This window comes from Prionailurus bengalensis, chromosome B1, assembly GCF_016509475.1.
Source record: "Prionailurus bengalensis isolate Pbe53 chromosome B1, Fcat_Pben_1.1_paternal_pri, whole genome shotgun sequence".
NCBI classification, from domain to species: domain Eukaryota; kingdom Metazoa; phylum Chordata; class Mammalia; order Carnivora; family Felidae; genus Prionailurus; species Prionailurus bengalensis.
This window is the reverse complement of record NC_057344.1, coordinates 16,985,007-17,012,885: the sequence shown is the minus strand read 5'-3', so window position 1 is coordinate 17,012,885 and position 27,879 is coordinate 16,985,007. Positions and strand designations below refer to the sequence as shown.

The 27,879-nt window shown below is 45.2% G+C and overlaps 2 protein-coding genes and 1 pseudogene across 3 annotated transcripts in view; 1 reads left to right on the top strand and 2 right to left on the bottom strand.

Annotated features, from left to right (window-relative positions):
* The window catches only part of KLKB1 (kallikrein B1), a 33,725-nt gene extending 32,155 nt beyond the window's left edge, over nt 1-1,570 (bottom strand). Inside the window, exon 1 of the mRNA XM_043559314.1 lies at nt 1,458-1,570. The gene's annotated coding sequence lies outside the window, so the exon portion shown is untranslated. The remainder of the gene's footprint in view (nt 1-1,457) is intronic.
* Nucleotides 198-26,343, bottom strand: LOC122471005 (cytochrome P450 4V2). 2 transcript variants are annotated; one of them, XM_043559329.1, is made up of 12 exons: nt 25,456-26,343; nt 20,387-20,499; nt 18,393-18,478; nt 17,417-17,607; nt 16,952-17,021; nt 15,039-15,165; nt 13,422-13,607; nt 10,754-10,856; nt 6,106-6,240; nt 5,832-6,011; nt 3,572-4,389; nt 198-1,627 (listed from the first exon to the last, which is right to left on the bottom strand). In XM_043559329.1, the coding sequence occupies exons 1-11, from the start codon at nt 25,667-25,669 to the stop codon at nt 4,217-4,219; spliced, it is 1,578 nt and encodes a 525-aa protein (XP_043415264.1). In that variant the 5' UTR covers nt 25,670-26,343; the 3' UTR covers nt 198-1,627; nt 3,572-4,216. The 2 variants fall into 2 exon arrangements, with proteins under 2 accessions (XP_043415264.1, XP_043415270.1); XM_043559335.1 differs by lacking the exon at nt 198-1,627 and adding an exon at nt 2,033-2,302.
* On the top strand, nt 6,263-7,721 carry LOC122467300 (annotated as a pseudogene).
* Nucleotides 26,344-27,879: the final 1,536 nt, after the last annotated feature.

Here is a 27,879-nt window from a genome sequence, read left to right as displayed (position 1 = left end):
TGCTGGGTAAGAGGAGACAGTAAGTGACGGGAAGGAAAAAGAAAGTGCCAAGGAGTTATCTCCTGGGAGCACGAGAGCAGGAGTAGGGACAGCTACAGGCCGGGAGTTAGTTGAGAGACTGAATTCAGTGCAAAAGGCCCAAAGAAATAACCCATTTGGCGAATTTCTGGACAAGAAGCAGAGGAGAGAATACACAGTCCTTTTGTAGGAATCACGGGTGAGAGATTTATCCCTGGAATTTGGAATACAGCTAGCCAGAAGGAAAATGGGGGTGAATCTGGCTTAATGAAAGCAAGAAAAAAAAAAAAGACAAATTAGCCTGGGGAATACATCAGGATGGGGCTAAGAAACTAGACCCTTGTGTTAGGCTAATCCCAATTCGTTCTAAGATAAAGCAGGGGACTTTTAATGTTCCTACCATCTAGAAACGATGGGAACTCTGCATTTCCTCAAACGCTATTGCATTTTTCACTTCGTACACATACAAATATCAAACCACTGTTATACACCTGCAATTAATATCATGTCAATTAAATCTTAATTTTTAAAAATTCTATCACATTTCAATGACTAGCAGACATATGTTATCGGCTGAGGTTATCCAGCCTGGAGGAGAAGGAGTGAGCAGGAGAAGGAGCACAAAGGAAAGAGGATGAGGACAGAAGATCACGTCCGAAGAATAGAGCACCTTTCTCCTTCCTGCAGCTGAGCTCACAAACACTAACTGGCTTTGGGTTAGAAATGAAAGACGAGCAACCTAAACAAAATGGCAGTAGCCTGGCGCCTGGGCTCCAGCGTGCAGGTGAACAATTGAACAGTGCACAGGGCGGGCGTGTAGCTGAACTTGCCCATCCCCGGGAATGTGGGACTCAGAGCCTGCAGGATTCTCTCCGTTTCTTTTCTGTGCATCTTCTCTCCCCTGCACCTTCTTCCCAGAGCTTCAACTGCCAACTGATCCCCAGTCTCACAACCTGAAACCTCCATCGATTCCCAAGGAGAGAATCTGAGTGGACCCTGCTTGGGTCAGTCCACTTAAGACGGTGGGATTGCCTGAGAACATGGCGTCATCAACGAGAACTGTACATTTACAGCGTGTAGATATGTTGGGGAAGCAAAAAGGCGAGAAACAGAAGAAAATTGGGGGAGGTATTGATCATGGGACAGTTTCAGAGATAAAGGGGGTACTGTTCCTAAAAGAAGGAGGGAGGTTTCTAGGCAGACTCAAAAATTTGTCATGTTCCTACCAGCACCCCTTTAGATGCTGGAAAGCAAAACGTTTTGATCTTCTAGATACAGTGTGCGTGTGTGTGTGTGTGTGTGTGTGTGTGTGTGCGTGCGCGCGTGCCACACAGGCAGCACCTCTTTCGTTGTAAGACAGGTCGTTTGGTCCAGAAACTGACATTCTTTTGTTGTCTGTGACAATGAACACAGCATCAATCAGTTCACTAGCCCGTCACCTGGAGAGGTTTCCAGCCTGCAATGCTGGGTTCCAATGATGCTTGTGGTTTTGCGGATTCCCAGGCCCCTCTAGGAGATTTCACTTGCTGCTATCAGCCGAGCAAACTGTGCTGGGATCTCTACTTCGTGTCCAGTTAATTCTTCAGACCCAGGAAAACTCAGCATCAGTCTATGACGAGGGCACAAGGAACATTTTGTTGGAACGTCTGCGTAGCAGTGATGATACCAGTTCAAAAGTGCTATTTCCTTTATTACTCATTACGAATCAGTCACCCGCTAATGTGTCCTTTAAAGCTATCTATGTTCCAGGGCGCCTGGGTGGCACAGTCGGTTAAGTGTCCGACTTCAGCCAGGTCACGATCTCGCGGTCCGTGAGTTCGAGCCCCACGTCGGGCTCTGGGCTGATGGCTCAGAGCCTGGAGCCTGTTTCTGATTCTGTGTCTCCCTCTCTCTCTGCCCCTCCCCCGTTCATGCTCTGTCTCTCTCTGTCCCAAAAAATAAACGTTGAAAAAAAAAAATAAAGCTATCTATGTTCCAAGATAACATCAATTCTCAGAATAAAATATAGCACCCATGATTAAAACGTAATTTATTTTTCTTGAGATACCTCTTTCAAGCAGCAGTTAGACGAGTAATAGGGTCATAGATACTTGATTATTCTCTTATTTAAAAAAAAAATCAGCGTCTGCATTTTGATATACAGTCCATTCTCCCTCTAACATGGTTACGAGAATTTTCAATTAAAACACAAGTAACAAATTATTCTGGAGCTACATGAAGATCTCAGGCCAAAAGGTAACATTAAGCAATGTTTTGCTTTAATTTCACATCCAGGGCAGGGCCACTGAAAGAGAGAGAGAGAGAGAGAGAGAGAGAGAGAGAGAGAGAGAGAGAAGAGAAGAGAAGAGGAGAGGGAGAAAGAAAGGAAGAGAAAAAGAGGAAGAAGCAAGTTTTCAATCTAAATGCATACAATTGAGAAATAATACTAATTTCCATGAATAAAACTTTGATTATCCATAGTCATCTGGAAATAAGATTTTGTACATATATCCACTTTCTTTTTTTTTTTTTAATTTTTTTTCAACGTTTATTTATTTTTGGGACAGAGAGAGACAGAGCATGAACGGGGGAGGGGCAGAGAGAGAGGGAGACACAGAATCGGAAACAGGCTCCAGGCTCGGAGCCATCAGCCCAGAGCCCGACGCGGGGCTCGAACTCCCGGACCGCGAGATCGTGACCTGGCTGAAGTCGGACGCTTAACCGACTGCGCCACCCAGGCGCCCCAATATATCCGCTTTCTAGCTAACAAAGTTAAGCATATGCTATGAACCTTTTTCAACTGTATCATATACTTCCTTGACTTTTTCTCATCAACTAAGCCACTGGGTTGTCTGCACTGGGGTTCCCTGGGACAGTAAAGTGGGTAGAGCTGCTGACCCTGCCCTAAATGACTCAGCCTGAAGCGCTTGCAAATGGCTTTGGTTTGCAATCTCTCCCTGGGACAGCCATTGAAGAAGAGAACTTCCATCCTCTTACTCTGTTGCTTCTCTCTGCTATTGCCTTGGGAAAACTGAAGCAACAATGATACTATGTTCATTAAAAGTCACTTTTTAAAGGCACTGGTTGAGGGGATACAGATATTGCCTACGGAATTAGAACTCAGAGAAAGTCAGTTATCAGCTTGGTAGGTATGTTCCAGAGGACTGAATTTACTGGAAGTCTAACCCTAAACTAAGTGAGATATTCCTGAGTTACTAAATACAGATGGGTGGCTTCTCTTTTCCTTTAATGATGGAAGAGCTCTAGAAGAAATATCCCAAAATCGGAGGCAGAAAAAGCTGTGTTCTAAGGACACATCTAGCTACAGACCTGAGTTCCATCAAATAAGAGCATAACACAGCGCAGTCTATCACGGTGGGAATGGAGAGATGCACAGACCTCCGTTTCCAGCCCTGTCACCCACCAGCGGCGTGACTCTGGGCAGAAACTTACCTTCTCACTGATTTCAGACGCTTCGAATAAAAGGGAGTATAACTAGTTAAGTTCTCAGGTCCTCCCAGCCCCAAGAGCCATTACTCAAACCTCTGAGGCACTGTGGGGGATTGGAAATTACCGAGAGGAGTCTTTCCCAACTGTGTATGATATATAAGGCTAGTTGTGATGCTAAGGATAATGAAGTCACGGCTATCGGCACCTGGTCAAAAGGGAAACAGGAACAGAACTTATGAGTCAACTTAAAAAATTATCAAGTCCAGGCAATATAATCTGAAAAGTGCCATAATAATTCTTCTTCTCATATTTGATGTCACTCATATAATTTTAAAACTTGAGCTTCTTAGGTCTAAGTACTTAATTACCCACCCTTTTCAAATTAAATGCGTATGTATACATGCATATACATGTTCCCCAGTCAGTAAGAATACCTTTAAAAAATTCTGGAATCTCCATTAAATTATATTCTTTCGGTGTGCCAATTGAATTGAACTGGCCTGTGGATCCCTCTGCTGAGAAACCTATCATATGTTTACTTGGGTGTTGTCACTGGTTAACTCTACTTTGGGGATCGAGACCAGGGCTAAGACCTATGGTCGTGATGCAAATATAAAAACTCTTTGGGGAGCTTGATCCCAACAGAAGTGGGGACAAGAAAAAAATAGGTCTAGGGACTCAGAATATTGAACCCAAATCTAGAAATCGTAAATCCAGCTCCCTTCAAGAAAGACCGTTCATGTGACAAGGGCACAGCCAAGGACTATGGTTAGGACGCATCTCCGTTTCTCCTCGTCAGCTTGATCCAGATGCCACTGGTTGGACGAAGAATCAGCTCTCCCGCCAGACCAAGTTCTTCTCTTTTCTGGTTGGATTCTACCCAAAAATGTCTCAGGATGCAGGAGAGAACGACCTTTTCTTCCATTGTGGCAAATTTTTGACCTTCAAGTTAATGAAAATGGCATTACTTTAAATATACATAGATCTCAAAGGTGAGGAATCACCGGTCCTATTAGAGGAAGCAAGCAATCTTACATTTTCACAATAAGGAGAAGCAGAGTTACTTGAGGTCTTGGTTAAAAATGAAGATTCTTAAGCCCCCTTCCCCGCCCCTACCCAGGGCAGCCCAATAGCTGGGGTGGGGCACGTATCTGTATTTTGGCAGTAATCCCAGATGAATTCTAGGGTCATTGAAGCATGAGAATCACTACTGTAGATGGCTTATTGGGCCTTTAATTTAATTTACTACAGAGTCACCAGATAGGCTTCAGATTCGTCCATTTAAATCTGACCTCATTTTGCTAACACCTGCATTTACATCCTCATAAAATGCTAGAGATCCTAAAGCCAAAGTGTGTATAATGCACGGTGATGTGCATCCATTTTGTTTAAGTACTTCAGCTGGCCATATGGTAAACATTCTTTGCTTCTGTTTTGCCAAATGCGATTCTTAAAAGCAACAAACGTAGATGTTAGGTTAAATAAAACTGCTACAAATACATTTTCTACCATAGAAAATACATCCAACATGGACCCCAAATCTACAGTATTTTAAAACTCTACCATGAAACTGATTGCGCTGTATGTTATGAACTGAATTCTGTCCCGGTAAATTTGCATGTTGAAGCCCTACCCCACCCTGTACCTCAGAATGTGACTGTGTTTGCAGACAGAGTATTTACAGAGCCTAATTAACTTAAAATGAGCTCATACGGATGGACCCTAATCCAATCTGACTAATGTTTTCATACAAAGAAGAGATCAGGATACGACACACACAGGAAAGACCGGGAAGATACAGGAAGATACGGGAGAAGACGACCATCTATAAGCCAAGGTTTAGAATGATCTCTGAAGAAACCAACCTTGTTGATATCTCAATTTCAGACTTGCAGCCTCCAGAATATGAGAAAATGAGTATCTGTTGTTGAAGCCACCCAGTTGGGAGTACTTTGTTATGGTGGCCCTAGCAAACTATTCTACTTTACGACAATCTTTTTTCGAGACAATAATGTAGAGTGAAGTGGAAGAAAAAAGAAACCAATTTTTAAGAGACCGTAGCCTAGGAGACATGACATCTCAAAGAAATTATTGTGAGGGGGCGCCTGGGTGGCTCAGTCGGTTGAGCGTCCGACTTCAGCTCGGGTCACGATCTCGCAGTTTGTGGGTTCGAGCCCCATGTTGGACTCTGTGCTGACGGCTCAGAGCCTGGAGCCTGCTTTGGATTCTGTGTCTCCCTCTCTGCCCCTCCCCCACTTGTGTGTGTGTTCTCTCTCTCAAAAATAAATAAACGTTAAAAAATTTAAAAAAGAAAAAGAAAGTATTCTGAGAAACCCACTACCACATGGGCTGGAAAGATCAAACCAATTCTGATGGATACAAACCTATACAGTTTCTGGGTCCAGCAGAGAAAGGCACATATGCGAATGGGTGGCGTCCTTGCGAATTCTCGGGAAAGAACCGTTCCGGCTGGAATTCCTCAGGATTTGGGAAGTATCTTGGATCTCTATGCAGTGCATAGGGAACGATGATTGCTTGAGAGCCTTTCACAATTTTGTAACCCGCTGTCAAGAAATAGGCAATATGCCATAAGAATGGAGCAAGACAGACGTTAAAAAAAATCCATCTTCCCTATTATTCTAATCATAGAGTTCTTACCAACTTCACAATCTTCAGTAAGATTGCGGGCAAATAAGGGGACAGAAGGAAAAAGGCGGAGGCTCTCCTTAATGACACATTCCAGGTATCTAAGTTTCTTCAGGTCTTCTACGGTAGCAGGACGATCAGACTTCCCTGATCAAAGTAAATACACGAGATGACCATGAAAGAACCATATGGGCTTGGGGAACGGGACATCAACAAGGAATTAATCCAAGCGCCGGATGTTAAATACCTACAGCCAAAGTAGGATTTCTAATATTATACATAATCAAAATAAAATTAGACAACGTGTTAAGTGAAAGAAACAAGACACAAAAGGCCACGTACCGAATGATAGAACTTATAGGAAGGGCTCAGAACAGGTATATCCACAGAGACAGAGAGGCTGACAGAGACAGGGGCTGGAGGAAGAGGGAATGGGGTGTGGCTGATTAACGGTGCAGGGTTTCCTTTTGGGGTGCTGAACATGCTTTGGAATTAGAGTAAAAGTGGTGCAACACTGTGAATGTACGAACTCATCTACTTTAAAATGGTTAATTTTGGGGCGCCTGGGTGGCGCAGTCGGTTAAGCGTCCGACTTCAGCCAGGTCACGATCTCGCGGTCCGTGAGTTCGAGCCCCGCGTCAGGCTCTGGGGCTGATGGCTCGGAGCCTGGAGCCTGTTTCCGATTCTGTGTCTCCCTCTCTCTCTGCCCCTCCCCCGTTCATGCTCTGTCTCTCTCTGTCCCAAAAATAAATAAACGTTGAAAAAAAAAATTTAAAAAAAAATGGTTAATTTTGAGTTCTCAGAGCTTCCAGATGTGCATCTTCTCTTGAGCCAGATTCTTGGACTTTCCCCACAGCATGGCCCCTAATCGCCTTTTGCTCCTGTGTCCAACAAAGAAACTAAGATGGTCTTGCCTTCCGGCCAGAAGAGACATCAACCTCCCTGGACTTACCAAAGGAAGAATGAGAATAGCAAGGAGCAGCTGGAATGAAATCAGTACAGACGGACTTAAGGAACAAGCCAGTGGAGAGATTTTGAAAGTAGAACAGAAATATAACAAACACCACTGAGAATGTTTTCAAAGCAAGCTGGAAATGATTGCCAAGATCCCAAATTCTGCAGTAACAACAGTTGGGGTAACAGCCATCCACAGATCTGTATTCCTTGGAGAGGAAGATAAAGAGGCATTGCATTATCTGACCAGAGTTGAAGTGACAGATTTGGAAGATATTAAATCAGGTTATGGAACAGATGTTCACTTTGATAAAAACCCTTCCTTCAAAAACAAAGCTCTCTCCAAAGAATTTCATCTAGATGAGAGCGTGATCCATCTTCAAAATCTACTGAAATCAAATGGGAATTGGAAAGGATTGGATAAAACATTCAAGTCAAATGCAAAATAAAGCCATAGGAAGAGGGAGCATGAGGAACCAGGGAGCTTCATTCTCTGGCTTACTGGCCATCTTGATGCAGGTACAGATGAGTAAGGAAGGGACGTCTAAGATGATTTTTGGTAAAACCCATCGCAATACTACTTGGTTCCTGCCATGGATGATGGAGAAGGGGGTGGTGGTGGTGGTGGTGGTGGTGGTGGTGGAGGACGAGGAGAACACACTAATGAAGAATAGAATGAAGATGATGGATTCCAATCTCCTGTCTTAATTTTCTCCAGCCCCCTTGTACTCAGCCATGCTGTTCTTGAAGTCTCTTTCTCCTCCTTTACACAATGATTCTCAACTTATTGGGATGGGGGGCGGGGGGCAATACCTTGAGCATAATACAGTAGGAAGAGAAACTCTACCATTTTCTGTTCTTAATTCATTCTTATCTTTTTCTGTCTCGACCAAAACTTCATATAAACAACACATGGGGAAAAAAGAAAAACCTTCAGCTGTCTTAGCTCTGCTGGAAGCTGGTGGGTGCCCGGGCCCCACGTGAGAGTGCCTAGAATTCTAGCTCTTTTCCTCCTTTTCCTCAGTACTGGGCTCAGAGATTACTTTGTGTCTCTACGTGATTATGGACACAGTTAGCATTTACCAAAATGTATCTGGTTACTTTCTCTTGGTTTTAATTTTTAAAAAAATGCATTTCTAGATCAGGGAAGGGTGGGTTTCAGATGTTTGGGTCGGTGAAGTGGGCATCTTGACAACGTGGCTTCTCCTTCAGCCATGTTTAATTGTGATGTTTAATGGAAATCTTTACAGTTTAACATGACACTTTGGAAATAAAATTCTCTCCTAGTGCCTTGAGCCCTACCGCTCCATGGGAGACTCGGCGAGCCTGTAAGACCGTATTTGGGATTGACATTCTCTATTGTAATTTTGTTCCTGTTTATTTTTAAATTTTCTTTTTGTTTCACTGGAGGGAAAAGATGATGCTTGACTTTAAACATGAACAGGGCACAAGTGGCTTTGTTACAATAAAACTAAATACACACCGATAAATGGTTAATTTTATGTGTAACAAGAGGAATTTATACCTGCAACTCAATACCCAAAGATGAGTTGCTCATGAAATTTTAGAACTAATACTGGGGATAGAAGAAAAAGTGAGGGACAATCAGTAGAAAACATGAGAAGTGGCCAAATAAGCCATCTACTAATAATGATGCTTTAATCACGTGAGATCAACAGCAACGAGCTGGACATCGTAGAGGTTACGAAATGTGAACATGTTCCAAAAACACTTGTGAGCTTCTGAAAAACCAAGTTTACTCACCACAGGCAATATGAGAGAATTGAAATCAATACAGAAAAAAATAAATAAAATGACGATAGAAACAGAGCCAAAAAGTTAAGATTGCCTCCAGTCTACAAAATAAAGTCTTCCTTCTTGAGATGTCTAGGCCTCACACAATCCGAACTCAAAACTACTTGTCCAACCTCATCTCTCAATACATTGTACCACATGTGTTAAATTCTAGCTGCCCCTCACGATTCACTACTGTCCTCCAAACTTTTCCATTTCTGTGCCATTGTCCATCTGGACATTCTCCTCTTTCTAGAATGTCTTCCCTCTCCTGTTTTTTCCTTCCCCACTTCTCTTCTCTATGAAGAGACACCATTTTGTTGGCCGGCTGACCCAATCTTTCATTTTCTCCTTCCAGCTATGGGAGCCACATGATGTGTGAATCAGCACCTTTGCTGATGGCACAATGCATAGCCTCTGTGTGGTCGGCTGGTAATGGCTCCTATATATGTCAGGTGCTAATCCCTGGAACCGGTGAATATTACCTTATTTGGGGAAAAGGTACCTTTACAGATTTGATTCAGTTAATGATATAAAAACGGGGAGATTATTCTGGATTATTCATCTGGGCTCCGAATGCCATCACAAATGTCTTTATAGGAGAGGATGAGAGAGATTACACAGACACACAGACACACACACACACACACACACACACACACACACAGAGTGAAGAGAAGGGGGTGTGAAAATAGAAGCTGAGATCTGAGTGATGTGGCCACCAGAAGTGGGAAGGAACAGATTCTCTCCTAGAGCTTCCAGGAGGAGTACAACCCCACCGACACATTGACTTCGGCTCAGCAATACTGATCTTGGATTTCTGGTGTTCAGAACTGTGAAAAAAATAAATTTCTGTTGTTTTAAGCCACCCAGCTTGTAGAGTGTATTACAGAAGGCACAGGAAACTAATACATCCTTCATCCCCTCCTCCCCTTCCTTTTCGTCTTGAAGATACACACGAGACCTCCAACAACAACCAAGGGCACAAAAGCCAAGATGGTGAAGAACAGAGAGAAAAAAAGAGCAAGACTGAGATTCTGTGACATCCCTGTTGACCTCAGCCTAGGACTCCTCACCTGTTGATTGCTGGTTGTGTAATAGAAATAATGGCCTCGGAACTGGAGAGTGTGATGCTAAGTGAAATAAGTCCTACAGAGAAAGACAGATACCGTATGTTTTCACTCTTATGTGGATCCTGAGAAACTTAGCAGAAGTCCATGGGGGAGGGGAAGAAAAAAAAAAGGTTAGAGAGGGAGGGAGCCAAAGCATAAGAGACTCTTATAAACTGAGAACAAACTGAGGGTTGATGGGGGGGTGGGAGAGGGGGGAGGGGGATGGGTATTGAGGAGGGCTCCTTTTGGGATGAGCACTGGGTGTTGTATGGAAACCAGTTTGACAATAAATTTCATATTAAAAAAATAAAAAATAATAAATTAAAAAAAAAAGAAAGGATGGCCTCTCCGCTTCACCCAACTTTCCTCTCATTTGTGGCCATATGCAATCCTATGGGAAACACCTCTCCTGGATCCCCTCTAACATCACCTGCTCCCCACTGCTCCCAAATATCACCTTCTTCTTATCACTCAAGTGCACAGCCAGGACTCCATACTTTATGGACAATAGCTGGTTCATCTAGTAAGCAGTGAGGTCCTTGGAGACAGTAGCATTTATCTATGCACCCCCAGTGTCTAGCCTAGGGCAGTCACACACCAGGTGGTTGGCCAATGCCTGTAAGTGAACAGGGGAGGCCTTGCAAAGGAGACAGTACTGGAAGGGATCCCATAAGGGAGGCTTCCTGCTTATTACACTGACTTTACAACAGGTCCTACAGCACATCCTGAATGAGCATGAATGGCGTCTGTTTCGGCGGACGTGGGACCCCCAGAGTCGCTAATGTTGGGGCCAAACATACCAAACACTTCCTCCAGTTCACTGTCCACGTGTTTCTGGACTTCTGGGTAAGAGCCCAATAGATACAAGGACAAGTTTATTGCTGCTGCAGTCGTGTCATGGCCCTACAAAGGTGAGAAGAAACAACGGCTTAAAGAGCAGAGCTATATCGAGAAGATCGGACAGGATGACTCCATTTTGAATTGGATCTGACAGTTGCAATCTGACTCCAGAACATAACAAATTAATCCCATTCAGCATCTCACCTTGGTGACAAACAAACCTATAAAACAATCCCTTCCTGCGTAGACGGACACTTGACCATGACATGGAGCTGTCTACTTGGTAAGAAGTGGCTCAGCTGTGCTGATAAGGGGGCGGGCGTTCCAAGCAACGGGGTAGGCCAGACAGTTTTGAAGTGGGGGGCGGGGGGAGGAAGTCCGGCTTTTCTGAGCCAACTTGCCAGAACTGTACTTCTCCACTTCCCCTATTTGCAAGGTAGGCTTTACCCACTGAGTATGGGTATGTACCCAGGGAGTACATATGCATTTCTGAGTAATTCTCCAGGGCAAGAAGTTGATTAACAGCTTCATTTAATTTTGCCAAGTTCTAGGCAAAACACTAAGCACTAACTAGGTGCAGAAACTAACATGACTGTTCTTCCCCAGAGCTTCATGAAATACTTGGTACTATAATTCACATTTTAGAGATCAAATACCGAGACAGAGCTTCCCATTTTGTTTTATCTGCTACCCAGAGCGAAACTAAGCATGGAATTCACAGGAGCGTGCTGCTGGGAGGGGGTAGGGGTAAAAATCTTCATATGTAATGACTGGCTCCCAGGCAGTTAAAGGCATGGCCCCAAGAGCCTGCATCCACGTTATGGAGGATGTCACGTTAGGTCACGACGCGATAGTTTGTGGTGTGCCTATTTGATGCAAAGGAGAAAAAAAATGTAGAATTTCAGGCTGTTAAAACTGGAAGAAAAAGATCATCAGGCTGGTTGTCTTCACGAAGGTGAGAGGGATGTTTGCATGCCCTACACACGTATGTATGTGTACGTGTAGGTGCATGCATGACAATGCATGTGTGTGCACTTGTATGCATGTGTGTGCACTTGTATGCATGTACATGTGTGTGCGCATGTACGTGTGTGTGCGCATGTGTGTGCCTATGGGGTGGAGATGTGAGAAGGTCTCTCCACTTCAACATCAAATAATAATAGCCAAGATCTACGGTATGGTTCCTGGGCACAATTGTTGGTACACTTGAAAACATCATTCATCTAATCTGTGAGGCCCGTGCTCGAACAATGAGGACACGGAGGCCCAGAAAGGCTCGATGAGGTGCCCAAGGTTACACCTCTAGGACAGCTTATGGCGGGGGATCTGGCCCCAGAGCCTACGTGCGTATCACCTCTCCACTTTTTAGCTCCGTGGGTGTCCATTTGCCACATAAAATTTCTTTCCGGTAAAGCCCTCTGCTTAAAAAAAGAAGTTTAAAAATCACTGCCCTAGCCCATCTCTCTGTCGTACACATAGGAAAGCGATGACAGAGATTGGGGATGATTGGAAGCATCTCACAGGGCCAGTGAGCACAGAGCCGGGAGGAGAGCTCAAGCCTACAGACGCTTAACGCGACCCGCTTTCAGCTACAGGACACAGACCGACTTCCCTCGGGACAAAAGGACGGATGTGCTCTAGCACTGCATCTAGACGGCCCCGGGGGTGCAGCTAACACACCCGTGAGCATGTGCTGAGCCATCGGAAATGGTGGATGCCTTTTGCTCTCCTCCGTTTCCAATATATTACCACGCGGTGCTTAAAAAAACCATTTCTTTATCTGGCAATCCACATATGTTGAGAGACTCACCCCTTGTGATATTTAATACAGTTAGAATTCTCTTTGTCAAAAACTGCATCTTTTATTATTACTATTATTACTGGAAGACCGGAGATCTTTTTTTTTTTAAATCTCAAACTGGTTAAATTGTCCATGGGGCGGCTCTTGTTCTCTTTCTAAGGTAGGGCAGCTCAGGGCAGTAGCTAAGGACTCATTGGTAGAGGCAGGAAGCAAACGGGCTTCTTTCAAAGGACGTAGTGAAGAAACAGACTAGGGGGTTTCACAGACTAAAAAGAACACAGCAATCGCTGGCCGCTCTTCTTCTTGGAAAAGTCTGACAGACCTTAGATTTTCTTGAGGGGAAAAAAAAAATGTGTCTATGCCGTACCCACCATGACTCAAAGGTTTTTCTGAACACGGAAGTTGACCTGATACTTAATCAGGTTCTTAAATTGTGTAAATTTTAATGCTAGCCTGATGACCCTTCCTTAGCTCTATGAAGCTACTTAAAAATTTCATTACACTTTAAAAAAATAATGTTATAGGGGCGCCTGGGTGGCACAGTCGGTTAAGCGTCCGACTTCAGCCAGGTCACGACCTCGCGGTCCGTGAGTTCGAGCCCCGCGTCCAGCTCTGGGCTGATGGCTCAGAGCCTGGAGCCTGTTTCTGATTCTGTGTCTCCCTCTCTCTCTGCCCCTCGCCCGTTCATGCTCTGTCTCTCTCTGTCCCAAAAATAAATAAACGTTGAAAAAAAAAATTAAAAAAAAAATAAATAATGTTATAGATTCTAAAAAAATAGCTGGAATTTATTTAATGATACCTGAAAATAACATGATGATATACAATACCTCAAACATGAAAGTGTCCACTTCTTCTCGAACCTCTTCGTGACTTAGCTTGTTCCCTTCATCATCAGTCACATTTAAAAGCAAGTCAAGAAAAGCCCTGCGTTTATTCTTGGAGGGGGAAGAGTCCTTGTCACCACTTCTCTGTTCTTCGTCTCTCTTCAGTTCCTTGGCCCGTTCAGAGATGACCTGTGATTTAAACCATCATATGCTTTGATTTGGAATGTGTTATAATCAAACAATACACTCTCCTGTGCAAATATCCCAGTTTCTTTAACTTATTTTTTCTAAACCTTTCCTATCCTTGCTATCTCAATCACAACTTAGGCTCTTGTAAAAATATAGTCAAGCTGCCTGTTACCATTTTATGGCATTCTTTGATAAGACTCGTAAAGATGAATTTAATTGTCAGACAGCTTCAGAATTTTCAAGTGCCGTTTTCACAGACTTTCCAGTGGGGTGTAACGGTCTACTAGATGGTACCCTAGAGTTCTCCTACAGCCTGGTTGATTGCCCTATCTGCATCTTTAACACAGACTGGCATCCTATATCCAAAACAACATCACGATCGCTTTGTAATCTTTGAATTGGAAATAGGAACATCCAGTTAATTTTAATCTTTTCTAAGTTAAAATGATACTAGAAAGGCCCTTTGCCTTTGAAAACTACTGTCTAATACGAACATCTTCCAGAAGACCCTCATAATACTTGCCTCTATGTTCTTTTAACATAGCACCTTGTTTGTTAATAAATATTCATAGCTCATACCTCATTTTGCCATTTTAATAAACTCCCTTACTAAACTAACCTACTTTAGAGTAGGGAACATACGTGTCTTACTCGTTACTATATCTCTAACACTTGGCAAAGTTTTAGCACTTAGCAACTGCTTAATTAATATTTACTAAAGCGCGCCCGGGTAGCTCTGTCGGTTAAGCATCCGACTTCAGCTCAGGTCACGATCTCACACTCCGTGAGTTCGAGCCCCACGTCAGGCTCTGTGCTGACAGCTCGGAACCTGGAGCCTGCTTCAGATTCTGTGTCTCCCTCTCTCTCTCTGCCCCTCCCCTGTTCCTGTTCTGTCTCTCTCTGTCTCAAAAATAAATAAAAACGTTAAAAAAATTACTAAATACATTGAAATGTGATCAGGTTGCCTACTTTTTTCCATTATTCAATTCAAATTTTATGAGACTCAGGCTTCATGGTCCTACACTGAGGATATTAACAAAAGCACAAAAATCTCGGACTTAAAAAAGTCCTATGGGGCGCCTGGGTGGCTCATTCGGTTAAGGATCTGACTTCGCCTCAGGTCATGGTCTCACGGCTCATGGGTTCGAGCCCCGCATCAGGCTCTGTGCTGAGTGCTCAGAGCCTGGAGCCTGCTTCAGATTCTGTGACTCCCTCTCTCTCTGCCCCTCCCCCTCCCGTGCTCTGTTTGTATCTCTCTCAAAAATAAATAAACATTAAAACAAAATTTTTTTAAGTCCTAGAAATGGATAGTAGCAATGGTTGCATAGCAACTTGAATGTACTTAAAGCCCCCCAAATTGGACATTGAAAACGGCCCTAAGGGCAAATTTTTATATTATACCACACTAAAAAAAATGAATTGAGGACTTACCTTATTGGTAAAATTATGTAGGATCTTTAGGTTCCTTTTGTGTTCCCATCCTACTTTACACATAAGAAACAAAAAGTCAAGCCAGAGCCACGGCATCCTCATTCTTCGAGATATCAAATCACTCATCCTGTAAATGGGATAAAAATACGGTAGCCGATACACCGGAAATGTCTCTTTCCCCAGCACCTATTCAATGCCTGCTCTTAATGAGGGAAATATACGGGAATGAGGAGGACTTATCCGAAAGGCTACTAAGAGCCCTGTGCTTCATGCTCAACAATGAATGCACGGGCTTTTACACGTCCAGTGAAGCTTAACATTTTAATGGTTTCATTAGCAGAAGGAAGAATTTGTTATAACACATCCGGACTAGATGGGCACCTGAGGCCTGCTTCTCCTTCTCCAGAAAGAGTTCCTGACCTCCCAAGGCCGCTGTGGCTCTGGGATCACCCACTGGGATGAAATCTGCCAGTTTTTAATAGCCACTCATTTGCTTAATCATGCCTCCGGAGTGACAGAAAAGCAACTGGTCGTCCCCTTCTGCAGAGAAGTGCTCGCTGAATACCCATGTGTCACACAGCTGTCCCGAGTGCCTCCCTTGTCATGTCCGGCAAGATAGCAGCCAGACCTCTAGCGTGATCTCCTCCTTCGAGACGGGCTTAGACACCAATTCTTTAGAGAGGCTCTTGCCGACCACTCACCCGTAGGGCGTAGCCCTCTTTCCCTCTCTAATGTCAACTTGGTCGTTTCTTTCTAAGCAATTATTAGAATTTATGTTTACATTCATCTGTTTCAGTGTGTGTGCCCCTGCTTTCTTCCTATTTGTGTGAGGCGACACAAGTAGTCAGGACTAGTGCAGCGGATGGCAGGTTATAGACGCTCAGTACGCATTTATTAAAATAAGGTGAAATCAGCAGTGAACTTCAAGATAGGATGTGTCAGATCAAATCCTGGCCCTGACTCTTAATAGCTGAATAACCGCCAGCCAGTTTCAAGGTAAAAATCGATGATTTCCACGAAAAAATAATACATACTCAGCAGAAAATTTGGGAAAGGAGAATGAACAGCCACAAAAACAAAACACGGTAAGAAAAAGAGACGCACGCACGCAAACAGTAATAACCACAACTGATATTTTGGTATAGTGCCTTCCAGTGTTTTCTTCCTATAAATCGTGTTTTTCAAATGTTTACTCATTTATTTTGAGAGAGGGAGAGAGAGAGAGGGAGAGAGAGAGAATCCCGAGCAGGCTCTGCTCTGTCAGTGCAGAGCCTGATGCAGGGCTCGAACTCACAAACCGTGAGATCATGACCGGAGCGGAAATCAAGAGTCAGACGCTTAACTGACTGAGCCACCCAGGTATCCCTCCTTCTATAAATAATTCTTTACACCTGGTGGTTATCATACCAAAAATCTGGTTTTGCCTTTAGCACTTAGTGTCATAATGTAATCCCTCAACATATTATAAAATAATCGTCGTAACTTACGGCATCATCTGGGTGTGTTATCATTTACAAAACCGTTCCTCTACTGCTCAAATACATGCTTAAACGACTGGGTTAATTTCAGCATAAAGTTTCCTTTTGAAACAATGAAAAAGACACTCACAAATTATCAGCAATCCTTTTCAAAGCCCTAATCAAGAACCATTAAAAAAAATTTTTTTTTCAATGTTTATTTATTTTTGGGACAGAGAGAGACAGAGCATGAACAGGGGAGGGGCAGAGAGAGAGGGAGACACAGAATCGGAAACAGGCTCCAGGCTCTGAGCCATCAGCCCAGAGCCTGACGCGGGGCTTGAACTCACAGACCGCGAGATCGTGACCTGGCTGAAGTCAGACACTTAACCGACTGCGCCACCCAGACGCCCCGTCAAGAACCATTTTAAAGACAATCCAAAGGACTTCGTTTACCTATAAATTGCACGGACGTACTCGGAATCATCATTACTTTGAGCGCCAATGTTCTTCCCCATGGCTGTTTCTGTACAATAGAAGCAAGAAGCAACCATTCAATTCCATCACCTATCCTGCGTTCATTTTCCAGTGACCACCCCTTAAAAAGAAGACGTAGGTCCTGCTCGGTTCTTATAGGTTTTGAAATTGTTCTCTCCCCCTTTTCTCTTGTACCTTCTGTTCCCTGTTCCTGCTTGCTGCTTCTTCCTTCCCTCTGACCTTCCTGGCATGTGGGCTCTGTGACAATCCTGCCCAAAGCCTTAGCAGGGGCTGCTGCTTCTCAGGCGGCTTAGCAACAGGACCATCCTGAACAATCCAGGAGCCTTTCCAATCCCCTCCTTGGCCTTCCCAATGGAATGTTAGTGTCTGTGTGGGCCAGTCTACGCTACAGCGTACCTTTAGAAACAAATCATTGAGACTTACCACAAATTATATCTAAGGCACAAAGAGTGATGTAAAAAAAGCAGTTAAAGGCTTCTTGGTTAACATGTTTTTCAAGCTTATGAACCAATACGTTTGCTTGTTCATTCATGACATCTAAGAAATCTTCCAGAATTGTAAAATGGAAAGTGGGTGTTAACAATTTTCTCCTAGATCGCCACTTGTTTCCAGTACTAGAAATACAATACATGGTTACAAATAAAAGAGGAGAAACAGAGTGTAAATTTAGCCAGTTCAACAAAATTCTCCCGAAACAGCTTAATCTATAGGTTCTCGCGTGCTTTGGTCAGCATGACAAAGACTCATATATAGTCACAGAATGTGGGTATTTCAGATCTTTTTCTAAATTGGGTCGTATTTAAAGGAGCCCTCATAAAACTTGACAAATGGAAGAATTTGTCTCAATTTCTGAGTTTCTAAGTTAGAATATTTTGTCTCCCCTCGATTACTACCTTAGTCCTCAGCTGATCCTGATGGTCTGTGATTCTCCTTTGATCTCTATTCTCTTCAGATTCTTCACAGACCCACAAGGGTCCCGCCTCTCTCTTGGTAGGCCCCCTCCCAGAGGATGGAGTCCTATTTTTGGACGCCAGCCCCAGGACTGAGGTTTTTGTGCTCCCTATACTTGGCTGGGGCTGACTGCCCTCTTCACTGGATTTTCAAGATTTGCCTGTTCCAAACACTTTCCTTTACTCCATTCACACACCAGGACCTGAGTCTTCTCAGGACACCGGTCATCACCATTACCGAGTACCATGGCTACAGGTTACCATACACGCTGGACTCCTGTCCGTCAGAGCCCAGTGTTCTCCAGTCCTTTCCTTCCAGCTTCTCCCCAGCTTCCTGGTAGCACAGTCTCGGGATGGGAAGATTACTTTGTGCCAATTCCTGACATCACAAGTTACCAATAGAAGTAACTGATTCTACGAGATGGCTTTACAAAGTGACGATGACGTACCTGGTAAGGAGTCCCAGGCCAAGCCATGGTTCTAGGAACTTGTACACACAGGATTTGTCAATTTGACTTGAACTACTTAAAATTACCTTGGAAAGAGGGAAAAAAAATTGAGAGATATATAGATATCAAAATAATTTCAATTGTAAGAGTACAGGACCACCTTTTAACAAAATTTAGCATCTTTTTTTTTCTTGATGTGTATTTATTTTTGAGAAAGAGAGAAAGCGTGCATACACACACACACACACATACACACACACACAGAAAAGCAGGGGAGAGGCAGAAAGAGAGGGAGACAGAGGATCTGAAGTGGGCTCTGTGCTGACAGCAGAGAGCCTGATTCGGGACTCGAACTCATGAAGCATGAGATCATGAACCGAGCCGAAGCCAAATGCTTCACCGGGCCATCCAGGTGCCCAGAACACTACTTTTTAAAGTAACGTCTCAGAACTATTTCTCGGCGATTCATTTTTATTCCTGGGCCTCTAAAAAAGTCAAGTAGAGTGTTGAACATCCAAGTGTCATTCGGTCTTGGGGACCAAATGGAGCTGAGAGAAAGGAAAATGTCCAAGACGATACCCTGGCTCTTACCATGAACTAGGAACCAAGAGGAGTCATTGACTGTGGGTAGGGGGACGGGCAAGAGGAGCTAGGTGAATCCAAGGACGACCATGTCTAGGAAGATAAAAGTCACAAGTTCATTTGTGGGCATGTTGACTTGGAGACATTCAAGTCGCTATGGTCTGAAAGCAGGTAGGTGAGATGCTCAGGCTAGGACTTGAACTAGAAGTGCCTATTTGAGTGTCCCCAGCATGTAGGCAACACTGAAGGCCCTGAGTATGATTAGACCCCCTGGAATCCAAGTGAGGTAGCAAGGATGAGCATTTAGGTCTGAGCACAAAGTGCTGCCTGGGCTCGTTGTTCCAGTCCTGCATTCTGGATAGATCTCCACCCACACATATCAAGCCTGCTCACACCAAGTCAGCCATGGCTGAAATCCTATGCCTGTCTCCTCATTATCTACTCGGAACCAGGCTGCTACAGTGCGGTACAAGACGAAGCACACATTTTCACGGCAATATCTAAGAAAGACATATCCCAGCGCCATCGCCTAGGAAATTCTGTTTTTCATTTTGTTCCATGCAAAGAAACCCTGCTCACCCCATTTTTACTCCCTGACCCAAATCCTTTGCTCATCAAACCACAAGATAGTCTCCCCAGAGTCATAATGATAAGTAAAACGTATTCTTTGGGAGTATACTCCCAATTTCAATAGCATGGATTAACGATATCTGCCCTATCAATATCAGATGAGCATTCTTTTTTAAGAAAATTAACTTGGAGTCATACATTTGTAATGGATAGGAGACTCAGAGCATCTTGAGAGAAACACTCATACTTTATTAGTCCTATATTTTTAGACTGAGAAAACAATGTCTGGCAGGTAACATGTGCTCACCTTGTGGAATAACCTACTTGTGGCTCTATGAAACTGTATCCTTGTGCAGACTTTTCAAAAAAGGAGAATGTATTAGACTTGATATCAGATGTGCACAGACATCTAGAGGCTACTACCCACCCCCCATATTTACACTATATCTGGAAAGCATTAAATGGCACCCACATAGCCAAAAATATTTAGTGAAATGCTCAATATACTAAATTCAATTAAATGTAAGAACATTTTTGGGGCGCCTGGGTGGCTCAGTAGGTTGAGCATCCGACTTCGGTTCAGGTCATGAGCACATGGTTCGTGAGTTCAAGCCCCGCGTCGGGCTCTGTGCTGATGGCTCAGAGCCTGGAGCCTGCTTCGGATTCTGTGTCTCCTTCTTTCTCTGCTCCTCCCCCACTTGGGCTCCGTCTCTCAAAAATAAATAAATGTTCAAACAAAAATTTTTTTTCATGTAAGAACATTTTTGCTATCTTTATTTGGATGAGACTCTCACACCATCGAATATACAGTGGAAAAGTGATCCTATTTCCCACACACTCACCTCCACATTTTCTGCATTATAAATGGCCAAGAGTGGTACTGGTCCAAGCCAGAGTTTCAGCACTGGAAAATGCCGGTATTCTTCCGTGTAACAAATTAGCTGCTGAAAAAATTCTGGGAGGAGAGATTTAATTTTAAGTGAGTTTCTTATTGTGCCTTTTGGGTTGTTTACTTTGGGCAAGTCATTTAATATTTGCCAAGTCTCTCACATCTTCGAGGTCCACCACACTGTCCCTGTGGAAGGCTATAATGACTGAACTGTGAGGGTAATTTAATTATAAGATAATGTACAAGAAACATGTACCTCCAAAGGACCCGATCCCAACTCTCAGGGAGCTGCTAGCTATGGGAGATGGTCACTTCTGTAATACCAGACAAAATAAAATGGTTGCTAAGATAGAAGTTTAGGTCTGAGGAGTTACTGGTCCTCATGGACAGGACTGAAAAAAAAAATCATGAAGGAGATGGTATTCGAGCATTAAAACATGAGTTGTATTTTTATAGGCAGAAAAGGGGAAGTAGGAGTCGAGAGAGAATGTCAACCAAGCAGCAGAAACAGCAGAGCAGAAGCATGAAACTCTGAAAATTCCCTGTAGGTGCAGCCACAACATTAGATGGGGTGATATCATCGGGAGGGGAGATTGGAGCACTGGAGGGTTTGATTTGCTTTTATACACTCATTGGCAGTTTCTGATGAGGATTGGCAAGACTGGAATCGTATTTTAGGACAGTAACACCAGGGTGTGTGAGATCTGTGAATCACCTGGGTATATGGGGGCCACAGGAAGCCGCTGGGGGTGGGGAAAAGGCTGGAGTTCGATGCAGCCAGGGTTAGGGGCATTGGCTGCGCTTTCTGGCTGGCGTTTGCAGCAGGTTTGGGGAAATGGTGACCATCAATCCCAACTCCAGCATCAAAGTAGTGTGGAAAACTCGGGAGTCAACACTTTCCGTGTAGAAATCCACGAAGCCCCTGTCTGGGGAATGCAGCATGGCCTCAGGAGAGATCAAGCCATTGCAAAATTCTCAGTGAAGAAATGCCATGTCGATGAGTGCCATCTGGGTAGAAACAAACAACAGCAGGTGACCGAAGAATTGAGACACAGGGTCCAGGCCTCAGAGAAAAACCTGGCAAAGGTGAGGCATGTTTTCGGAACACAAGTCAAACAAGATGAGGTTAAGGGAGGATTTGAGTCCCAGCTGGCCAAGTGATTACATGTTAGGAAATGGACCAGAAGCCTCCTTCCACTGCTGGGAAAATCCAGCTAGGGAGGGGTGAGGAGAGGCAGGCTAGCGGGTAGGCAGATGTGGATGCAGGGCTTCTCCTGGGCAAAGGGAAAGCCTGATTGACAACAGCAAGGCTAATTTCAACCTGTGAGGCTACTAATACGGTACTTAAGGTACTTTGACAGAGTTGTTTCGACATGGGAATTTGGGCACCAGGGACAAATTGATATGGCATAAAAAACAAACTATTCAACTTTTCAGCACTTTTTCAGTGTCAATAATGTGCGCAGGCTCGGCCCATCCCTGCTCTTCATCCATCATTAAGCTTCACCCGATCCCAGGCTTCACCCAATCCCAGGTCAGGTTGTGCACAGTACAGGACAGGAGCTCACGGATGTCCACTCCATTTAATACTAAATACATAGTAATGACTTTTTTAAGTGTTTGCAGGTTTCAGCACATCGAAACCTAGTAATAATTACCCTAAAAGAGCTAACATCCATTATGTCCTATTCCTTTACAGCAGGCAAGTTATTCTTTTTTTTTAATTTTTTTTAATGTTTTTATTTATTTTTGAGACAGAGAGAGACAGAGCATGAACAGGGGAGGGTCAGAGAGAGAAGGAGACAGAATCTGGAACAGGCTCCAGGTTCTGAGCAGTCAGCACAGAGCCCGACGCGGGGCTCGAACTCACGGACCGTGAGATCGTGACCTGAGCCGAAGTCGGACGCTTAACCGACTGAGCCACCCAGGCGCCCCTACAGCAGCAAATTATTCTATGTCTGAGCTAGAGTTAGCGTTTTTGATGCACTGTCTTTTACACCTCACCATAGTTAAATGAAAGGCATGATTACTGTCACAATTGACGAAACTTGCCCACTATCACAGAGAGTAAATGATGGAACCTGGCTTTGTACTTAAGGCGGTAAGACACTACAGTGCTCCATCTTGACCATTACGCCATATTGCTTTCAAATGTCGCCTGGTCTAAATGGTTGTCAAAATTGCTATGAGAAGAGCTGGGTCAAGTCAACGGTGTCAGAATGCCATGTCTCACGATAACTTCCTGCCTTGTGTGACCTGATAGAGGAGACAGGGAAATCTGAGCCTGTGGTTGGAAGGTAACAGGTCCGATATCAGAGAACAGTTAGGGCAGGCAGGTGTTGACATAATGGACTAAAAAAGCAAGAAATTGGTCTGAAACGCCAATGGAAAGTCAAGGGCAGAACTCCAGGTGAGATTATCGAGGCTGGAGTTTGAACAGTGGCCACAAAATCAGAAGCACAGCCTCCTGCCTAAGAGACAAGGTCAGTGAGAACAAGCAACGTATCTTGGACTATTCTGACACCAGCCACTTTGTTTAGCCCAATGTTGGGCACCAGGGAGGGCCCCGTGTTTGACTGACAATTAAGGAACTTACTCTAACCGAGCTCTAGACAGCGATCTGGAAATAGCATGCATTGAATTTAACCTTAAAATAACTGTCATACAATTAACTTACAAGTTAAGGGTAAAAACTCTAACTTAGAAAATTTTAATATTGGCTTTACACATCTTGGTACTTCTGTGTCGGGTACATTTACATTTATAAAGGCCGTATCTTCTTATTGGATTGACCCCTTTATTATCATGAATACCCTGTTGGTCTTTGATTTCAGTCATCGTTTTAAACTCTATTTTGTCTGGTGTAAGCGTAGCTTCCCAGTTTTCTTTCGGTTTCCACTTGCATGAAACATCGTTTTCCAACCCTTCGCTTTCAGTCTGTGTGTGTCCTTATGTCTGAAGCGAGTCTCTTGTAAGCACCATAAAAATGGGTCTTGTTTTCCTATCCATGCAGCCACACTATGTGTTCTTATTGGAGGATTCAGTCCATTTACATTTCAAGAAATAATCGATACTGCCATTTTGTTCAATGTCTTCTGGCCGTTGCTGTAGTTCTCCTCTCACTCTTTTCCCTTTAGAGAGTTTTAAACAACTCCTCAAATTAAAACAACTCGGTTGCAAAGCCGGAAACGGAGCAAAGCTTTGCCTGATGCCAAAACCCAGTACTTGTGGATGGATTAAAAAGTCCCTTCGTCAAAGCCAGTATGTTGTCACTCTTTTCACTTAGAAAGTAACTCCAGGGAGACTTGCTTTAAATATTCCAATCGGGGGGCGCCTGGGTGGCGCAGTCGGTTAAGCGGCCGACTTCAGCCAGGTCACGATCTCGCGGTCCGGGAGTTCGAGCCCCGCGTCAGGCTCAGGGCTGATGGCTCGGAGCCTGGAGCCTGTTTCCGATTCTGTGTCTTCCTCTCTCTCTGCCCCTCCCCCGTTCATGCTCTGTCTCTCTCTGTCCCAAAAATAAATAAAACGTTGAAAAAAAAATATATATTCCAATCGACTCACAAGTTTATTTTGAAACAGGTCTCATTCACTAGAGATTTCAATGTTTAGAATAAATTCCCAAAAGAATATGATGAGATTTCTTAAGCATATTATTTCTTGCTGGGAAATGGGAGCCCTATATATCGACACAGTGACTCTTTAATGCTATAAAGTCTCAGGGTAGAAGGAGAGGTTAGCTCTGCTCTTAGTATCAACCTAGATGATTTCTACAAACACGATTCTCAGACATCTAGATGCGGTGTTGGATAACTTGTAACATTAGTCACATTGATGTTTAATTGGTGAAAGGTTAACTTGGATTTCTTCTGCCAGGGAACATTTCCGATATTTTGATAAACACCCCCCAGGTCACTCCCGCCCCATGAGGCCTTATCTATTTCTGTGGGGATGCAATGACAGCATGAGGGTTAGGGGTGGGGGGAGGGGAGAGCTAGAAAAGAAATAATACGTCAAGTTTTGGAGTTAATGTTCAACTTGTGAAACTGCTATGTACAATTAATCTGAGGCGCAACTGGATTGTGGTCCTAGGCTCATTTTAGAACCTGTCATTTGGGGCCAATCTTTTGAACCCTGGGTATCCCCATTTGCACACCCATGAAAACGGAGTGCTAAGATCTAATTCACTGTCTCTGATGGGAGACTGTGAAACCAGGTGCTTCTGAGAACTTTCTCACTCACAGTGATTTTTTCCCCTCATCCATGAAACCTAACAAAAACAAGAAACAAAAACAAAAAACAAAAACAATGCACTGTTTCATAAAGAAGGCTTTTAAAACCTGGTGTGTTAAGGTTGCCAGACGGCCCTGCCCTTGTAGTTCACTGTTAGCACCTAACCTCCTCAAAAGAACTAAAATAAGAAGGTCAAGAAGGCTAGAAAGTTGTGGTCAAATGTGATGCGGGGAGGGAGGGAAGCCTCAGATGAAATCTCTAGTCCCTGATTTTCCGAGGGCAGGGGGTGGGTGGAGGATGATGGGACTGTTTTCAGGTGCATTCCCCGCTCCAGGGAAGTTTCTGCTCTTAGGCTTCAACAGCCAAGAAAGAAGACAGGCAGTGTTTAGAGATAGGAACAGCTCCCAAGTGGGAAAAGAAGAGAAGAGGAAGAAGGGCAGCTTACACATACTGCGTTCCACCAGCCTATACATAAAGAAAAACTTGATGTGAAACAGAGGCAGGAGCAATTTTATCAGGGGTCGTAAGGGCAAACCGGAAAGAACTGGGAACCCACTCTCCAGCAGGGGACAGATTCTTGTTTCTCCAAAGCGGCCCTCAAGTCGTGGTGCTCTAGGCTGATGAGCAGGGGGGCTGGCGGGGAGCAGCTGTGGACCGGCTGAGCCCGGGGCGGGTAGGGGGTAGGTGGCGGGGGGGGGGGGGGGGGGGGTGCGGGGAAGCTCCTGCACCCTGGGCCTTCCTGCTGGCGGGTCCGCGCAGGCTAGGAAGCCCACCGGCCCCCGCGTCTCTTACCTTTCCCCTCTGGCTTCATCATCAGCGCGTGTCCCACCAAGGGGTAGCAGCCGGGCAACGTGGGGAGGCCCCTCATCTGCTGCCATTGCCGCGCGCACCTCGCCACCATCTGCAGGAGGCTCAGGAGAAGAGTGGCTCCCGCCACGGAGACGGCGCCCAGCGCGCCCCAGATCAGCAGCTTCTGCCCCAGGCCCACCAGCCACAGCGCCAGCATCGCGCCGGCGGGCCGCTCCGCACTGGGACGGAGACCGGCAGGACGGCGGGGCGAGGTGCTGGGCCAACTCCCGGAGTTCAAGTGCGCCGGTCCTGGGAGGAGTTCCGGGACTCTGGGAGCCCCCGAGCCGCGGCCGCCGCGAGGATGCCAGCGCCCTCCCCCAAGGGGAAAGAGGTGGCGCCCGGGCCGCTCGCTTCTTCCTCCTCCGGCAGGAGACAGGCCCGGCCTCCCGACGGCGGGGACCCGGAGACCGGGGCTTCTCCCTGCGGCGGCCGCCCTGGGCCTCGGGACTAGGCTGGAGCCTCCCGGGCTCCCCAAACAGCAGCAGCCGGGTTGTTACTGCGCTGGGCACAAACCTACGCCGTGCACTCCGGCCTCCGTGTTTGGTCCAGCGGAAACTGACAGAGGGGAACACAGCTCCCAGCTGCTATGGGGTGTTGCTGAATGTGAGTGAAGGCACTTGAGTGGGGAGGAGAAGAATGGGGGTGGAATTTGAGGCAGCTGCGTGTGGCCAGGGCGGGGCAGGGCTTTGGGCTTTAGGTCCCCGCTGCTGGTCACGCACGGGGGAACCGCAGCTACAGAGAACCGGCTATTTGAACATTGAAATAAAGAGGCATTTGGTTTGAAAGGCAGCCTTTGGGGCTTATTTTTTTCCTGGCTGGGTCCCTGACCTCATGCTTCCTCGCGCAACGGGCAGGGTTCTACCCTTTGGGGCCTGGCTGCTTGCCTGCCTGCCTGCCTGCGGGGCTGCACCCCGGCTTCTCCATCACGCCGAGCGGCCTTCCGCTTTGATCTTCGGGCAGCTTTAGGGGCAACATCCTTGGGAGCGGCGGCTTCCAGTTTGCATCCGGTGGCCCACTGGGACTAGGGACAGCTGGGTAAGGTTGCTGTGATGCAAATATTTTCCACAATATCCTCGGGACCGTGAAAAGTCAGCAGCCAGCACAAGTGAGAGGGGAAGGTCAAGGCCTTGGAAAGACGCGGAGTAAGAGAAGCTGGGAAAGGTAGGGGGGAGTGGGGCGGTTGTAAGGGGATGGTAGTTGTAGTGAGCTCTTCAAGAGGGAATGAAGGCAAAGCACTGAGCCTGCAGAAGGAAGAGCAAAGTGACTGGGAGGCTGGAATTCTGCCCAAGGACTAAGCTCCCAGTTCCCCTCTTTTCTTCCGGCAGCCTTGGTCCTGCCTTAACCTTAAAAATAAAACTCACTTTTTTTCTTTTTTTTTAATTTTTTTTTCAACGTTTATTTATTTTGGGGACAGAGAGAGACAGAGCATGAACGGGGGAGGGGCAGAGAGGGAGACACAGAATCGGAAGCAGGCTCCAGGCTCTGAGCCATCAGCCCAGAGCCCGACGCGGGGCTCGAACTCACGGACCGCGAGATCGTGACCTGGTTGAAGTCGGACGCTTAACCGACTGCGCCACCCAGGCGCCCCTAAAACTCACTTATCTTACCAGCAAAATGGGTATATTTGGAAACAGCCGAGAGTTGCGATTTTGAGACACAGCAGACAGCAAAACCATAGACAGGTGTGGAGAACAAAGAAGAAAAAACACTTAAAAAAAAAAGTTTATTTATTTTTGAGAGAGTGTGAGTGCTGCAGGGGCAGAGAGAGAGGACAGGGCAGAGGATCTGAAGTGGGTTCTGCACGGACAGAAGGGAGCCCAATCTGGGGCTCTAACTCACAAACCTTGAGACTGTGGCCTGAGCCACCCAGGGATCTCCAAAACGTTGTTTTATACAGGAGGGAGGGGATTGGGAGTGGCTGCTAGAAACTGAAACTCCTTTGTCTAAACTGGGAGTTTAAAGTGTAGTGGCTTCTCATTGGCTGAGCTGTGACAGTCTCTCATTGGCTGGGCTGTTGCTAGGGGAAAGAAAAACCTTTCTCCCTCCCCCCAGCCCCACACCCTAAGGGTTAGTAAAGTCGTACCACCTGCAAGTACCCTTGTGTTGGGTCTGCAATTGAGGAAGAGTGGTAGGGTGTGTGAACTCTCCCGTCTGGCCTCCTCCTTCATTTCACAGGAGGTTTTCATTCATTCATTCATTCATTCATTCATTCGTTTAATTTTAGAGAGGGAGAGAGAGACGGAGAGAGAGATTCCTAAGCAGGTTCCATGCCCAGGGCAGAGTCCAAGGCGGGGCCCAAATCAAGAATGGGATGATGCTTAACCCACTGAGTCACCCAGGTGTCCTGGAGGTTTCCTTTTATTAACT

What these genes read in the sequence shown, in the direction of transcription:
- LOC122471005 (XM_043559329.1), bottom strand. Translation starts at nt 25,669, where the DNA reads ATGCTGGCGCTGTGGCTGGTGGGCCTGGGGCAGAAGCTGCTGATCTGG. An exon ending in TACATAATTTTACCAATAAG is followed by an intron (nt 13,608 to 15,038) that starts GTAAGTCCTCAA and finishes TTTAAATCACAG; the next exon opens with GTCATCTCTGAACGGGCCAA. An exon ending in TGGACACTTTCATGTTTGAG is followed by an intron (nt 10,857 to 13,421) that starts GTATTGTATATC and finishes TCACCTTTGTAG; the next exon opens with GGCCATGACACGACTGCAGC.